The sequence below is a fragment of the Chenopodium album genome, chromosome 8, assembly GCF_948465745.1.
Source record: "Chenopodium album chromosome 8, dcCheAlbu1.1, whole genome shotgun sequence".
Taxonomy (NCBI): domain Eukaryota; kingdom Viridiplantae; phylum Streptophyta; class Magnoliopsida; order Caryophyllales; family Amaranthaceae; genus Chenopodium; species Chenopodium album.
The window spans coordinates 8,787,556-8,803,954 of NC_137841.1; the positions used below are offsets into that span (position 1 = coordinate 8,787,556).

General features: G+C 36.3%; 2 protein-coding genes across 2 annotated transcripts; one reads left to right on the plus strand and one right to left on the minus strand.

Moving 5' to 3' along the window:
• Window positions 1–1,195: 1,195 nt before the first annotated feature.
• Window positions 1,196–2,104, minus strand: LOC145642713 (uncharacterized). Its single transcript, XM_081693887.1, has one exon. It carries the CDS (start codon window positions 2,102–2,104, stop codon window positions 1,196–1,198), a length of 909 nt encoding a protein of 302 aa, XP_081550013.1.
• Window positions 2,105–11,046: 8,942 nt separating this feature from the next.
• On the plus strand, window positions 11,047–14,097 carry LOC145555811 (AAA-ATPase At3g28580-like). Its single transcript, XM_081617534.1, has 2 exons — window positions 11,047–11,549; window positions 12,805–14,097. Exons 1-2 carry the CDS (start codon window positions 11,110–11,112, stop codon window positions 13,952–13,954), a joined length of 1,590 nt encoding a protein of 529 aa, XP_081473660.1. The 5' UTR covers window positions 11,047–11,109; the 3' UTR covers window positions 13,955–14,097.
• Window positions 14,098–16,399: the final 2,302 nt, after the last annotated feature.

Sequence of the window (16,399 nt, forward strand, 5' to 3'; positions counted from 1 at the left end):
AGAAAACAGCCAATCCATTTTGGTTGGTCCATGATATGGGTCCAATAGTAGTGTGGTTGGATGGGGCTTGCCAAGAGCTTTCCAACGATATATTATAAGCCCAATTCCGATGAATATTGAGGAAGTTATGGCCAATTTACCAAACTAGGCCCGGTTTGAGCCTTATATGCGGCCCAATGATCTAGGGGAGGGCCTAATATGATTTATCATTCCTAATGCAATTAGGAATGGTTTTAGTCTTCTAGATTCTTCTAGAAGGTTCTTTTCATTCCTAATTCAATTAGCATTGATAAATTGACTTTTGTTGACTTTTCAAGGTTTTAATTAAAATCAAAAAGCGTTTTCGAGGAAAAGATACGATTTTATCCTCCAGGGCAAACTTATCTGATTTTCGAAAACGCGTCAAAAACAAGCCTGTCGCCTGACTCCAGGCATTTTAATCATCATTCTCTCCAGAAAACTCCACTCGACTCTATCATAAGCCTTGCTCATATCTAATTTAAGCCCCATGTATCCTTTTTTACCAGTCTTCTTCTTCCTCTAATAGTGAAAACACTCATAAGATACTAAAATATTATCTATGATTAGCCTCCCAGGAACAAAGCCACTTTGAGTTTCATTGATAATATGAGGGAGAACTCTCTTTAGGCGGTTTGCAAGGACTTTCGAGACCAATTTAGACAACACATTACAGAGACTAATTGGTCTAAAATCAACAGGGGACTCACAAATATTCTTTTTTGGTATCAATACCACGTGAGTCTGATTAAAAGAACCAATGTCATAACCATTGTTCAACACCCCCAAAACCATGTCACAAACATCTTCTCCAACAATGCTCCAATATTTTTGATAGAAAATTGCAGACATTCCATCCGGCCCCGGCGCTTTAGTAGGATGCATTTGATCTAATGCCTCCTTCACCTCTTTTCTATCAAAAGTTCCTTCAAGCATACTCATTAGATCGGCAGGAACAGTCATCGTGACCTTGTCAATAACAGGATCGCACTCCACATGGTTTCCCGAGGTGAATAAATTCTCATAAAAACTAGCAAAAACCTCTGTGATTTTCTCTTCATTGTTGTATACAATGCCACCCTCATCTTGATTTCAGCTATGCGATTTCTGGCCACATGTTGTTTAGCTTTTTGTTGAAAGAAAAAGCCGTGTTTTTATCACCACTGGTAATCCACTCCTACCTGCTGCGTTGATGCCAATAGACCTCTTCACGTTTCTCCAATTCATCCATTCGAGCATCGATAGCTCTCATATCCGCAATCACCCTATTCGTTGGCTCTTCCCTCATCAGAACCTCCATTCTACCTTTACAGTCACGCATTTCCTTTGCAAAATCCTCGAAATGCTTCCTGCTCCAGGTTTGCAGATGTGAGGCAGTAGCACATAATTTTGCAGCCACTCCCCCACCCCCAGACCAAGCTTTCGCTATCAAATCAACACATTGCGGGTCTCGAGTCCACATCTCCTCGAACCTATACAATTTTTTTTCTTTGATTTCTATCTTCTTCTTCAAACACAGCAAAATAGGAAGGTGATCGGAGCGTCTCTTTGTGAGATGTGACACAAACGTTTCAGGAAATAAATCTTTCCATTTTTCGGTTGCAAACAAACGATCCAATCTTTCCTGTAGATTTGCTTCACCACCCCTGTTATTATTCCAGGGGAAATCATAACCCACATAGCCAAGGTCTTCAAAATTACACATATTAGCAGCATGTCTTAATATCTCAGCCTCCGAGACATTAAAACTATTTCCTCCTTGCTTTTCACACGCCATCAACATCAGATTAAAATCGCCTCCGCAGACCCAAGGTTTGTCATCCATACCCGCAAGTTTCTCCAGCAGGGCTCCAGTCTTGGTTTTATTTTCTTCTTCTGGATACCCGTAAATCCTCGTAAATCTCCACTCTTCATCCACTTCACTTATGACACCAATATCAATATGATTCAGAGAAAATGATTGTATAGTAATGTCAAAAACAGGTCTCCATAATATGGCAAGCCCACCTCTTCTTTTCCTTCCCTCACCTTCACAACTCACAGCAAAAACATTCTCGAAACCTAGCTTCACTTTAACCCTTTCCATCTCAAACGATTTCAGCCTAGTCTCCGAAAGAAAAATCAGTCGGGGATGTTCAGTAATGACAATGCGTTTAAACGCATTCACTGCATAGGCACTCCCCAAGCCTCTGCAGTTCTAGGAAACTATGTAATTCATGAGTCACCAAGAGCCCAGGTTGTGGGGCCCGCCACATCTACATTACTTGCCTCAACTTCTCTTCTCTTTATAGCAACACCGGATTCACGTTCAATGAGAGTGCCTTCAATAATACCCTCCTCCCTAGCTCCCCTTTTAACTCCAATGTTCACCTTATCTGCCCCACTCCCCTTACTCCCTCCCTTCTCTATTTTTCTCCAGGATCTTTTTATCTTTTTTCCTTCATTCCCCTCCCCCCAATTATCCACATACATCATGTCAGTGTCATATTCACCCTCCCTATTAACAGCATCATCTTTTGCAATCAAACTGGCATTCACATTATACTCTCCTTCTAAAATGTTATCTGGAGGTGCTTCCGTAAGAGGCGCTGCATCTAAAGAAGCATTTTCAAGGATTAAAGGACTCGAAACTTCAACCTCACTTAACTTCTTTGTCACCACCTGCACATTCTGCTCTAATTGTTTTTGCTCACTTAATTTTGGCTTTGTAACAAACAGCCTCTTTGCACAACTCTTCTCCGAGCCTTGTCCTTCTTTACCATCCCCCCTACTTACTCTCCACTGAGATGCTTTCAGCCACATGCCAAACCCCAGCACTGCCGTGTCTGAGTCTTTACAATCGTCACAATCTTTAACTCCATGTCCAATCATGCCACAATAGAAACAAAAGACAGGGGGTTTTTCATATTTCACTTCAAAAGTCTCCTCCTCTCCACCCCTCATCTTTACTCTCACATTCTTCCGCAAAGGTTTTCGAACATCCACTAGAACTCTAATCCGAATGGATTTGTCAATTCCTACTGAGGCAGCGTTGTCCATTCTAACAAAGATGCCAATCTTATTGCCCAGTTTTTCCACATTTGCCACATTTAATCTGCCTTTGAAAGGTAAGTTATACACTCTTACCCACATTGGCAGATTAAATAATTCTATGTCAGAAGGCTTTTCATTGCATCCAACTTCTCCCAAAATTAGAGCATAACGGTCAAAATGCCATGGTTGTTCCTCAAGAACCCTTCCCTTATCCCTCTAGTGGTAGAACTGGAACATATATAGGTTTTTACCAATATTGCTAATGTCTACGCCATATTTAGGGTTCCAGATGCCTTTAATGGTACTAATGAATGCATTAACATTAATAGATCGATCGGTCCAGATCTTACCAACGAGGCTCAGTTCGACTCTAGCATCCTCATCTTCCTCTTCTCCTATATCCCATTCCACTGCTTCCTCATCGCCCTTTTGTTTATCGATCTTTTCATTCTTCTCCGCAACGGTTTTGTTAGGTTGACTGCTATTATCTGTCTCTAAATCTTCTAGGCCTTTATTGTTAGCCTCAACAATTTCTTTTGATGAATTCTCCATAGAAAAACAATAATTCTACTCGAAAAATCGAGAAGAAACCTTCAAGCAAAGGAGAGCCTAGAAACCCTAGAAAAAACCCTCCCAAGAGACGTGCTCTAGAGGGAACTTTTTTTAGAAGAGGTTCATTTTCACATAAGGCATCATTTTCTTAAGGATAATGTTGAAAAAGGCTTAATTAAATTGGATTTTTTTATACTGAAAATCAAATTGCTGACATTCTTACTAAGCCTTTGAGCAGGGATAAATTTGAAAAGATGCGCATGGAACTTGGTATGATACAATTGAGTTAAGAAGACCTCAAGTTCCCCTCAAAGGTATAAGTCAACTATGTATGCAATGTATGTCTTACACAATCTGAATATGTGAAAACATAGTCCTAAGCATTAGAATGTATGGCATTGCATATGGGATTGTGGCTGTATGTGATGAAATAAAATTGCATTAGGCATGTCCATGTTATAACAAACTATGTTGATTTGTTCCAAGTTCCTCCCAAATATTCTATCAGATTTTGTTTTATCCGTTTATGAATTAATTAGCTAGTCAGTTAATTAATTTTATCCTTTTGATCGAAAATCTTATCTAACTATTCTGATTTTGAATTATTTTCGAGTATTTATCATTAGAATTCAAATCAAAATTTTATTTAAATACCCAAGACTCTTCGAATTCAATTCAGAGTTTCTGATCAAAGATTATCTTTAATTAACCAAGACCCTTCATGTCAAATCACATTAAATTTCTAACTGACCAAGTTAAAAGTAATTTCTCTATCCTTCATCAATCGACACCTACACTATTCAATTAACCTTCCACAATCTTCCACCGACTCTTTTACCCCTTGAAATTCCATCCCTATAAAATGACACCAAACCCTACACACTGTTCCTCACCTCCTCACTCCGTAAAATACACCCTACATTTTACCGATTCAGCGAATTCACCCATGGATGTTTCACCAAAACCTCAAGTTACCCCTCAAAAGGATTCACCCATGGATATCGAGTAAGAGAATCAAACAAAACCCTCTGTTGAAAAATCAAAGAACTTGCCTGCTGAGTCAAAGAAACGAAAGCTGGAGGAACTCGAGGATCAGGGCTGGGAGGAATTAGGAGAAAAGATTCAGTTGGAAAAGTCTCCATCTCTCAAGAAAATCGAAGCAAGCTCTACACGCTTCATTCACGGTTTCTGCATCAACTTACCGTGGTGTGAAGTAAGTAAGTATTCCGAATTACTTGAAATCTTAGAGGCTCAAAATTGGGTGCAATTGTTTAGTGAAAGTTACAATAATGTGCTTGCTCATGCTCCTTTGAAAGAATTCTGTGCGAATTTTAAGAACTTTGATGGTGTTTGTGTGTCAAGAGTTAAAAATAAGAAAATTAGTTTTGATGCTGATTATTTATGTGCTATCTTTGGAACTCCAAATGAGGGGTTTGATGAGTATTTTAAAGGAGCTACTGATAAAAGTGTAGGAGATGTGCCTATAAAAGAAATTATGGAATCAATTGGTGGAAAGGTGTCTAAAGTCCAAACTAATCATAACCTGTTCTCTCCCATTCAGAAACTGTTGTTTATCTTTGTGCACTTAGCCATAGTTCCAAGAAATCGGCACAGGCATGAGGCTAACCACCTTGATGCTATGTTGGTGTACTGCCTTGAAAACAAAATACAAATCAACTTCCCTTCCATCATGATAAAACACCCCAACCACTGTCTTGCAAACAATTTGAAAGTAGGATATGCAAATCTGATCATTACTCTCATTGAGAGTTTTGGTATTTCAGTAGAGAACTGTGAACATCTCAAACTACAAACCAATCATTTTTTACAACCCAAAACCCTTGAAAGCAGAAACTTGCATGTTGTTGATGGTGTTACCCAATTTCTTCCAAAACAAACTCCTAAGGCTAAGGAAAGAGTTAAGGTTCTGACTGAGGAAGAGGAGTTGGATAAATGGCAGGAAGGAGAGGATAGTGAGGGAGAGGAATAAAAGAAAGAAAAAATGAAAGACAAAGAAGAAAGTTCTGAAAAGAAGGGCAGGAAAGGTAGTGCTTCTGGTACTGGGAAAAGGAAGAGCATTAGGTTGGTTGTTAAGCCAAAAATGAAAGCTGAGGCTCCAGCTGCTTTCGTGTATCTCAGTGAGGAGAAAGCTTTTGTTAAGGGGGAACATGGCATGTTTGTGCAAGAAACTGTCACTCGTTCCGCTCCAGTAAGTGCAGGTTCAGGATTTGCTGCCTTTAGTTCTGTGAGTTCCACTTTGGAACTGAAGGCACTCAAAGATGCTGTCAAGCTGCTGTCTAATGCTCAACCATTACTGCTTCTGAGGATTGGGGCTCTTGAGAAACTGGTAGGAGACCTGGTGCAAGCTTCTAAGGAACTCACCTCAGCAATGAAGGAAAGCACTTCAACTCTCTCTCAAGGCCAGGCTGATTTGTTGAAAAAGCTAGAAGATATAGTAGTTGAAGAAGAATCAGCTGAGGATACATGAGAAGAGCACAAGTCCCGAGCCCCTGAAGCCTAGTTCTATTTTCTGTCTATCTCATCTCTCAAACTATCTTTTGATCTTGGTCTGTATTAAACTTGGTTTATTTGGTTTCTTCTGGTCTATAAACTTTTAAAACAGGGTATTTGCTTTTGTTTTTGATGTTCTGGAGGAACATCAGTTTGTTTATATGGATGTTTCTTGCTTGTTTTCTGACTATTTGCATACTATTTCTGCCTATAAGTGCCTTGTTCTATGCTTTTGGACACAAACCATTACAATGGTGTTGTGTTTAGATATATATGTGCATTAATTTTGATGAAAGCCAAAAGGGGGAAAAGAAAAGCAAACTCAGTTGCTGACAAGCTTCTCCATCCATCTTCATGCTAAGGTATATAATTTACTTTCAGTTCCCTGTTACTAGTTCAACATATTTTTTTGTTACATTTTTTTTAGTTCTGTTTTCTCTTGATTGTTTCTTCTTTATTTTACTGAGTTTGCTTAGGTTTGTCATTCATCAAAAAGGGGGAATATTGTTGACCTTATGTTTTGATGATGACACAAGGAACCTAAGCAAACCTATGCTAGTTTAACTTTCGTTTTTATCTTTGATTTATGACAGGTTTATGCTATGAAATTCTTGAGTGAGAAGGGAGCATGGAACAAGATCTGAGCTAGCTATGGAAGTATAAAGAATCAATCAAGTCGTGTTCCTTGGAGGGAACTGAAGCTCCAAAGTTGAGGCTTCGAAGGAAAGGTCCTTGAGTGAGGAACTGAAGCCTCAGAGTCGAAGCTTCTCAGAGTGTCAAGGAGTCTAATGTATTTTATCTTTACTTTAGGCTACTAGTAATTATGTTAAGTACATTGACAATTGATAGGATTTAAGTGGATTTAATTTTATTTGATAAAGATTTTATTTTCCATATTTTAACTTGTTTTAATTTTATTTTGAAATATATCTTTTGAGTTAAAATATCTTGTTAGTTAAAAAGATTTTCTGTTTTAATTCTATCCTATTATTTTGGAAAATCTGATTTGGAAAACATTATTTATAAACGGCTGTTTTACTTGGTGAAGGAAGTTGAGAGAAAATAGGAAGCAGTAAACCACTTCCTTGTAAAGTGCTTAGCTTGCTGCCCAAGCACCCGCGAATTACACTTCCTTGTTCTAAGGAGTTGTGGTTAAGTGGTGATTAAGGCAACTAAAATCTAACTGCCTGACTCTTTTATAAATAGCCTCGGTTTTCAGTTGGAAAAAGTACACTTGAGCAATACAGTCTTTTAGATTTTAAAAAGAGTCATAATCCACTTAAGTCCTTGAGTGTCTTTGTACTTAGCAATTTAGAGTTTAATCCTTGAGTTTTATTGGGTTAGAGTTTGGGGAAACTCTAAGAGTGTTTTATTGCTTTGAGTGAAGCAAGGAGAAAGAGAGAGAGTTTGAGAGTTCGATTGATTAAGGGATCAGTTGAAGGGAGCTTAAGTTCATAGAGGAACTTGAGTTTAGATTCTTAATTTGTAAAAGGTTGTTTGCCCTATTATTATTAAGAGTTGAGTTAAAATCCCTTGTGGTCGTGGTTTTTCTTCTTGATTAGGGCCAAGAAGTTTTCCACGTAAAATCTCTCTTTTCACTTTTAGTTTTTATTCGAGTTCCTCGATAAATTCCGCAAAAGTTACCCTAGTTCCTCTACAATACAATTCACCCCCCCTCTTGTATTGTTCATTCGAGTCAACAACATCCAACACAAATCAATATCCAAAACAATATCCAACACAAATCAACACCCAAAACAATAACCAACACAAATCAATTTCCAAATCAATATCCAACAACATTGTATCCAAAACAATATCCAACAACATTATGTCCAACAGCATAGTGTCCAACAGAACATTATCCAACAACAAAGCCAACAGAGCAAGAAGCATAGGCAACCAAAGGGACTCAGAAAATTGGCCATAAACCATAAAAATCGAACCAATTTCAAGGGATAATGCAACAATATATACACATGCATATCAGAAATGATAATAAAGTTAAGGGTCAGAGAATTATACGAGTCTGAGTCACCCAGAAGGGTGGAATTTCCGATCCAGCCACTTGAGGAACTCGAGATACGTTGGATCATACTCATCCTCATCAACCTCAACCCCAGATCTCACCCTTTTGCCCCCAACCTTAGCATCTTCAGAGGGGAAATACATCTTCGGTGGAGGATTAGACATGGTATACCCATACCACTCCTCTTCCTCTTCAGCTCCTCCTTCCACCTTCTCCTTCCCTTTTCCTCCTTCGTTCTTTTCAGCTACAACCTCCTTCTTCTTTTCCATTTCCTCTTCAGATCCGCCTTCCACCTTCTCCTTCCCTTTTCCTTTATCGTTTTTTTCAGCCTCAACCTCCTTGTTCTTTTCCTCTTCCTCAATTTGGTCAACTATCTTAACCCCTCTCCCACCAATCTTCCTCATAACCTCACATCTACCCATTTTCCTTGCTCTGTAAATATGGCGTCCCCTTAAGAGAGAGGTAGGTTCCATATCTGGCACAACAATCATGTTCACACCCCCCTTCGCTTCCTCTATTGTATTCAAGACCTTACCTAGTGCTACCAACCCAGCGTCAGACAGAACCAAAGCAGCCTCACCGGAATCGAAAAAACGGCGAGGCCACTCGGAATCTGTCCCCAGAGACATGATCAGATCGGAAAGTACACCTGCCTCCACGTCGTCGGAGGTTGCACAGAAAACCCTCTCTAAGGGACTCAAGTCAGGGATTTTACGATTATCCATGAATAAATCTGGTAAATTTGCAAAAAAACGGAGGGAATTATGGTAGATCTGAAAGAGAAAAGAAAGAAATTCAGAAGAGGAGGAGTTGATGAAGGAGATGAAGTGAAGAGAGAGAAAGAGTTGCGTGACTTGGGGATGAACAAGAGTTAGGGTTCTTAATTTTGGATGAATATTGTTGAATCTGGATGTTAAAAGAAGAAAGGGTGGGTGAATTAATTGAGAGTAGTTGGGAGTTATTTTAATTTTGGTGGGAGAGATTAGGTGAATCAAATTAGCTTAGTAATTTAATCAGATTTGATTAGGAGTTGTAAGTGTAGATTAAACAAAAAAAATAAGGGTATAATTGTAACTTCACACAAAAAAATTTACTAAATTTGGAAAGTTTATACTTTGTTACACATAATGTGTAGCTTCCTTTTATGGAAATTGTTGCAGATTTTATAAAACGGAGGTAGTATTGACTTTATTAGTAATAACTTAATTTTCTTAAACTAGTGAAAATAAAATTGATTAAACATGGCTTGTAATGAACTAACCCATCTCCTGGATTCAAAAGTGTGAAACTTATACCGGCGAAACTACAAAATATATATGTTTCAGTTTTAGGGATGCCCAAGTGTATTAAAGAAATTACATTGGTCTTTGACTGCAACAACGAATGTGTCCTCTTACTCCTCTACCTATGCCCAATTGCCCACTATTGGCACAATATAATAGAGGAGAAGAAGAGAACACATTATCTAGCCAATAAAAAAAAACACATACTTCCCCCGTTCTATTAATATTGTAACAATGAACTTTTTGCACTATTCATTACTCTTGTTTGATCATATAATATGAGTTATACGTTAAGCAAAATATAGTCAAGTGGGATCTTGTTGGATTCGTCTCATAAAATACTTTCACAATATTAACTTTTTATAATTTTTACTCTTACACAATTATATATATTTAGCATATAAAATGTGTTTTGGGATGCGTAATTTCCTCCTTGTTGCAATATTAACAAAACGGAGGAAGTATAAAGTATGTAACTCTGTATCGATGGGACACCCGAGTATATTAAAGAAATTATACCGGTCTTTGACTGCAAGGACTTGCTGTCCTCTACTTGCTATGCCCAGTTGCCCACTATGCAGAGACTACGCATCACCTTGCCAATAAAAATACAACACGATCGTAAACATTTCAAATCAGTGAGATAGACTTCTTGTTAGTTCTATAGCATTTTAACAGGAATCATCATGCATGGTGCATGACAAAGCCTAATGACAAGTTTAGAGTAAATGTTTAAATTATTATTGGCTTGTCATTATTATTATTGATCACCAATAAACTATTTATACACTAGTAACATAGCACTCCTAAATATCCTAATTAAACCCTAAACTTCCTAATAAGATAATATTTCAATATCAATAATTAACAAAATTCTATTATTAGAATATTTCTAAAATGCATAGGAGTATTTTTAATTGGTCTTGTATGACCCGGTCTACAATAAATTATTGTAAATAATATAATCACATTCTGAATGATATAATCACTTTTTTAAATGATATAATTATCTTTTTGTGAGTCATATTTTGAATTATATAATCTCATATTAAACCATTTAATGAGATTATATAATTATCTTTAGGATGATAAATTTAAAAATCATCTTTTGAATGATGTAATTTACTATTTGATACTTTTTACAATGATAAATTCACTTTTTGAGTGATACTTTACATAACAGTTTCAGGATGATATAATCACTTTTATAGTAATATAATCACATTTCGTATGATATAATCACATTCGTATGGTATACTAGACAGTTGGATCTACAATAAATCATTGTAGATCGGGTCTATTATAATCTTTACCATTTCCCTATAGGCCTATATACCTAACACTTAATTTGTCAGTTTCTTATTCTTGGCCTTTTAAGCTGCTTAATAACCATTTTAAACGTACATAAACAATAGAATCATACTATAGACCAAATAGAGAATAAAATAAATGATACAGCTTAATTAATGTACATAACTATTTAATTAAAGACTTTTAAAGTCGTCGCTCCTTAGTCCTTAGACATATACAAGTATGTGTGTATATATATATATCCTTCATTATTGATGAAAGCTAGCTTAGTAGTTTATTTTCTCACACCAAAAGATGGATATTCTAGTACAAAATGGCGATCCAAAAAAAAGAAAAATAACATTCCTTCGTATCATAGAGAAAAAATTGTTGATGATGATGAACACAAACCACTTATTCATAAAATTTGGGTCATTCTTAGCATCCATAATGTTTGTTAAGGCTATGTACGAGCAATATCTTCCGTATCGATGGCGAAACTCGATATCATCCATCCTCTATCGTTACATATATCAATTTTTGAGCTCTTTCTCTCCATATCATCATATAACCTTTGAAGAGTTTACGGGTGAACGATTTAATCGAAGCGAGGCGTTCACTATCATTGAGACATACCTAAGCGAGAAAACTTCTGAAAAAGCGAGGAGATTAAAGGGTAATTTTGTTAAGGATGGTAAGGATTTAGTGCTTGGATTAGCTGATAATGAAGAGGTAATTGATGAATATGAAGGAGTTAAGGTATGGTGGAAATGTCGTAGAAGTGTTTCCAGAAGTCAAAGCATCAATATCTACCCTGGATCGAATGATAAAAGGTATATATGTTCAATTATTAATATACACTTCTTTCTTAAGAAACTGATTTTTTTTAATTTTTGTTCTCTCTATAATTTGTGTTTCCATTGTAAAAAAATACAGTTTTTTTTTCTTTTCTTTTTTATTTATTTATTTTTTTTTTTTTTTTTTTGCGTATAAATATTTTTTTTACCATACTAGTATACTTTTGTGAAAATTGAACATGCATATTTAAACAATAAAATATTTTTTTGTAGTGAATCATTTTACCAAAAAAAATTTCCATCCTTTTCGTAAAAAAAATAAAATAAAATAAAATCCATCCTTATATGACTTGTTTGATATTTTTAAGAGGGATGAAAAGAACAATGCACGGAAGCTATAAAATAGAAACTCAAACTTATAATTTGATATGCTTTCAAAAAAAAAAAAAAAAAAAAAAAAAAAAAAAAAAAAACCTTATAATTTGATATATTCACACAATGAAATCAACTTACATAATGCATTTAAATAGAACAAAAAATCTAACTAATGGGTCCTATAATTTAGGAACATTATCCCACTAACATAGTAACATTACTCCACTGACCCAATGATATACTCTTTGACTAATTCATAACACAATCCACTTAACTAGACTCCAAAAATTATTCAAATATAATTAACTCATTAGTTTTTTTTTTTATTTTTTTATTTTTTTTTAAACTTAACTTTGACTAGTCATTTGCAATTTATTGATGCATTTTTTTTTTTAACTTTTCATCTACTTCACTTTGACTGGTCATTTGCAATTTATTGATGTTTTTAAAATATATATATATATATATATTGAAAGAGAGGGGAAGCTAAGGCCCCAAAAACAAGCGATGCATTTATTATCATCTTTCATGCTTATGCTTGTTTGAACCTTTAAAAACCTGAGAAGTGAAAATTTATGAAAATTTACAAATAGTATAACTTTTGGTCATTTTTTTTAGGAATTGTATGTATGAAATAATTTCCCATGAATACAAATTAAATCAATACTCCGTACTATCTTACTTTTCGAGACTCATAAAGTCATAATCGATAGTGGATTTTGAGAACTTAATTTATCTATAATTACGACTTATTAGTCTTTATACCTACAATATATAAGGTGTTATTGGACTTTATTGCTACTTTATAACCTTTATTGTATTTAATCTTATTTTATTTGAATAACTTTTGAACCTTACAACTTATTAGTCCCTTATACAGTTACACCTACAATGTTTTGATTCATCATTGTAACAGGAATTTTAAGCTCACTTTTCATAGCCGTTATAGAGATCTTATCACCAAATCATACATGACTTACATATTAGAAGAAGGCAAAGCAATAACAATCCGAAAACGTCAAAGGAAGTTGTTTACCAACGTTAAGGAACAAAAAGGAGCAACTAGTGGTAGATGGACCTTATGGAGCCATGTCGAGTTCAAGCACCCGGCCACTTTCGACACGTTAGGCATGGCCGAGGCTAAGAAGAATTACATCATGAATGACCTTGTTCGATTTAGTAACTCAAAGGATTACTACGCTAAGATCGGGAAGCCGTGGAAGCGTGGTTATCTCTTGTATGGACCGCCTGGCACGGGTAAATCAACCATGATTGTAGCAATAGCTAACTTGTTGGAGTATGACATTTATGACCTTGAGCTAACTATGGTCGCGGACAATACTCAATTAAGGAGGCTACTCATTGAGACATCGAATAAGTCGATAATTGTGATCGAAGATATTGATTGTTCACTTGATTTAACGGGGCAAAGATCGTCAATGAAGGAGGAAAAAAAGGTTAAAACAAGCGAGGATGAGAAGGATAAGGTTAAGAAAGTGTTGAAGGATAGAGAACAAGTTGAGAGCAAAAAGAGTCAAGTTACTCTTTCGGGGTTGTTGAATATGATTGATGGGATTTGGTCTGCTGTTGGAGAAGAGAGGTTAATTATATTTACTACTAATTATATTGAGAAGCTTGATCAAGCACTTATTCGAAGGGGACGAATGGATGTTCATATTGAGCTTTCATATTGTTGTTTTGAGTCGTTTAAGGTGCTTGCGAATAATTATCTAGATGTTAAGTCGCATCCTTTGTTTGAGACTATAAAGGGATTGTTAGAGGAGACTAAGATGAATCCTGCTGATGTAGCTGAGAATTTGATGCCGAAGTCTCTTGAGTTAGATGTTGATGATTGTTTAGAGAATTTGGTGAAAGCTCTTGAAAAGGTGAAATTGGATGATCAATTGAAGGAAGAAAGGAAGAAGGAGAAGGAGGAAAAGAGGGAAAAGGAGAAGATGGAGAAGGAGAAAGAAAAGGAAAAGGAAAAGGAAGAATTGAAGGAGGAACAAGAAGTGCATGCTAATGGAGAGGATCTTAAGAATGAAGATGAAACTTTGGATAATTAAACCATGATATTCTTGAAAAGAAAATTTAATCAAGTGTATTGCCACTTTGTAAAGTGGCATTGTTCTTGAAAAATCACCTTGTTTATGTTTTGTTTTGTTAGACTATACTCCAAATATTTTAATTTCTTTTGTTTTGCCTATTACGAATTTGTTACTTTTCTTTTTCGGTGGATGAGATAGGAGTGACATAACTGGTAGTGAATGTGAGAGTAAAGTTATACTCCCTCAAATTATATTATAGAATACTCTTAAAGGAAAAATCCAAAAAAAAAAAATTTAAAAGGCAAATAAAACAGGTAAGTTGAAGTAATTTTAATTTCTACGTATTATTTGTTATAAACAACAAATAAAAAGTATTTATCAAAGGTATTTATGCAATTCCATTTACAGAAGAAAATGTATTGACATTGTTATTGTTGTGATTTATGTATTGGGTTAGAATAATCTAAGCTATTGTCTACTATAGACTTTAATTTTGTCACTCTATTCGTCCCCAAATATAATGCTCTTTCTTCTTCAATTCCCTTATCTTGCACCAGTTTTAAGGCCCAGAAGAGGCTGGGTGTACACATTTTTTTAAAAAAAAATCAACAAGACATTAAGCCATTTAGTTTTTTTTTTTTTTTTTTTTTTTTGACAAAAGATACTATTAAAGAAAAACAGGATTACAACCTAAACAGACTAATACATGAACATAAAAAAACCACACACACTAAGAACTAGTTCAGGAGGATCTAAGATAAGAAAATACTGAAAAGATCGTGCAGCAGACCAAGAGCCACGGAGCCTGGACAACCCAGAATACCAAATCACATCCAAATTGTGGACCAAGAGAAGCCGATTGAACTGAAACTGTCAAGATGGACCGAGCGCGCAGATCATAAACCTTGAAAAGAACCCGAACTGGCATTGAAAGCAACCGGAACTCATGATGGAAACTGTTGGGAAACGAAAGAACCCGAAAAAAGCACCCTGTTGCTGAAGACCTAACCTATGACATCATTCCACTCCTAGGGATCGAAAAACAAAACTGCATCCTAGGAATCTTAAAACAAAACTTATAGAGTCATATACTCTAATGACTCTATGAGAAACCGTGCATCCAAATGCAGGTTCTCCTCTTGCAATTCTACTGACACAGAATGCAAGAAAATGGAGGACTTTGCTCAACCCAAACATTAAAGATGGGTAGCCTCCTTCAAGATAATGGTTAACAGCGATGACTGACCTTGTCATCACCCACACTAACAACGAGATGATAGCAATTGCCTGAATGCCTATATCATCCCACAACCCAGCAACAAGATCAACAAACCAAGCTCTTCCCCAAAAACCACACTTCTCCTGCAAACTCCATATGCATAGAGAATCATCCAGCTGCGCAATTAACTTCCCCCCGGGTAAACTGTATTAACTACCAAGGGAACACCTTTACACCCCAAAAAGGCTCCAAGTAGGACCACCCACCCAACGAAAAAGGAGGCGTTTAAACTTACAACCCACAAAAACCACAAACTAGGCTCCAAAAACCACAACAACACTTCAATAACTCCCGAAACAAGAAGTACTCCAACACACTCTAACTCATGCCTAAGCAGAGAATTATTTAAACAAAGCAAACTAAACAACCAATCACACAACATAAGCAAACACAACAAAAGTAAACTAAAGCAAAACAAAATTAAAAAAACAACTAAAATAAACAAAGCAGTATGTAAACTAGCAAGAAGAAACAAGGGAGCGAGAAGGGACGGAACCTCTACGGCCGCCCTCACAGTAGCAAACAACCCACCACCCGGAGCAATCGTCCACGGCAACACAAAGAACCCCTCACTGAACCAACCCTTGGGTACGCGAGGAAACCCTAACCCTAACTTCACCTTTACAGTCGGGAATCTATTAATGAAGTTCCTTTCAACGGCGGCGTTAAGGCTAGCACCCTAACTTCACCTTTACCGTCGGGAATCTATTAACGAAGTTCCTTTCAACGGCGGCGTTAAGGCTAGCCTTTAGTTCTTGACTTGTTACAGTAGGCCGCTAAACACTGACAATTAATTCAAACAAAACCACGACCAAGAGATCGAACCCCTGACTTCCACACCAACTAACCAAAAACGAAAACTAAATAACTGGAAAAAAAAAAAAGGAAATTGCAGGGCTAGGCTCGCCGACGACGGCTAGGCGGAGCCTGCCAGTCGCCGGCGAGCAGGCGGGTGAGAAAAGGAGGAGCGGTGGAGGCGGTTGAGGATAAGGCTGGGGTTAGAGAGAGAAAGGGTCGAGACTTTTTTTTGGGGTGTAGAGAAGTTAGTTACTCCTTATTTATTTGTATATATATGTAATACATAAATATAGGAATAAAGGCTAGATTATATTGGTCCAAATAGGAGCTAATTCAAGTTTATGACTATGAGAAAAAATTTCTTGTTTATCAAATGACAATTTTGT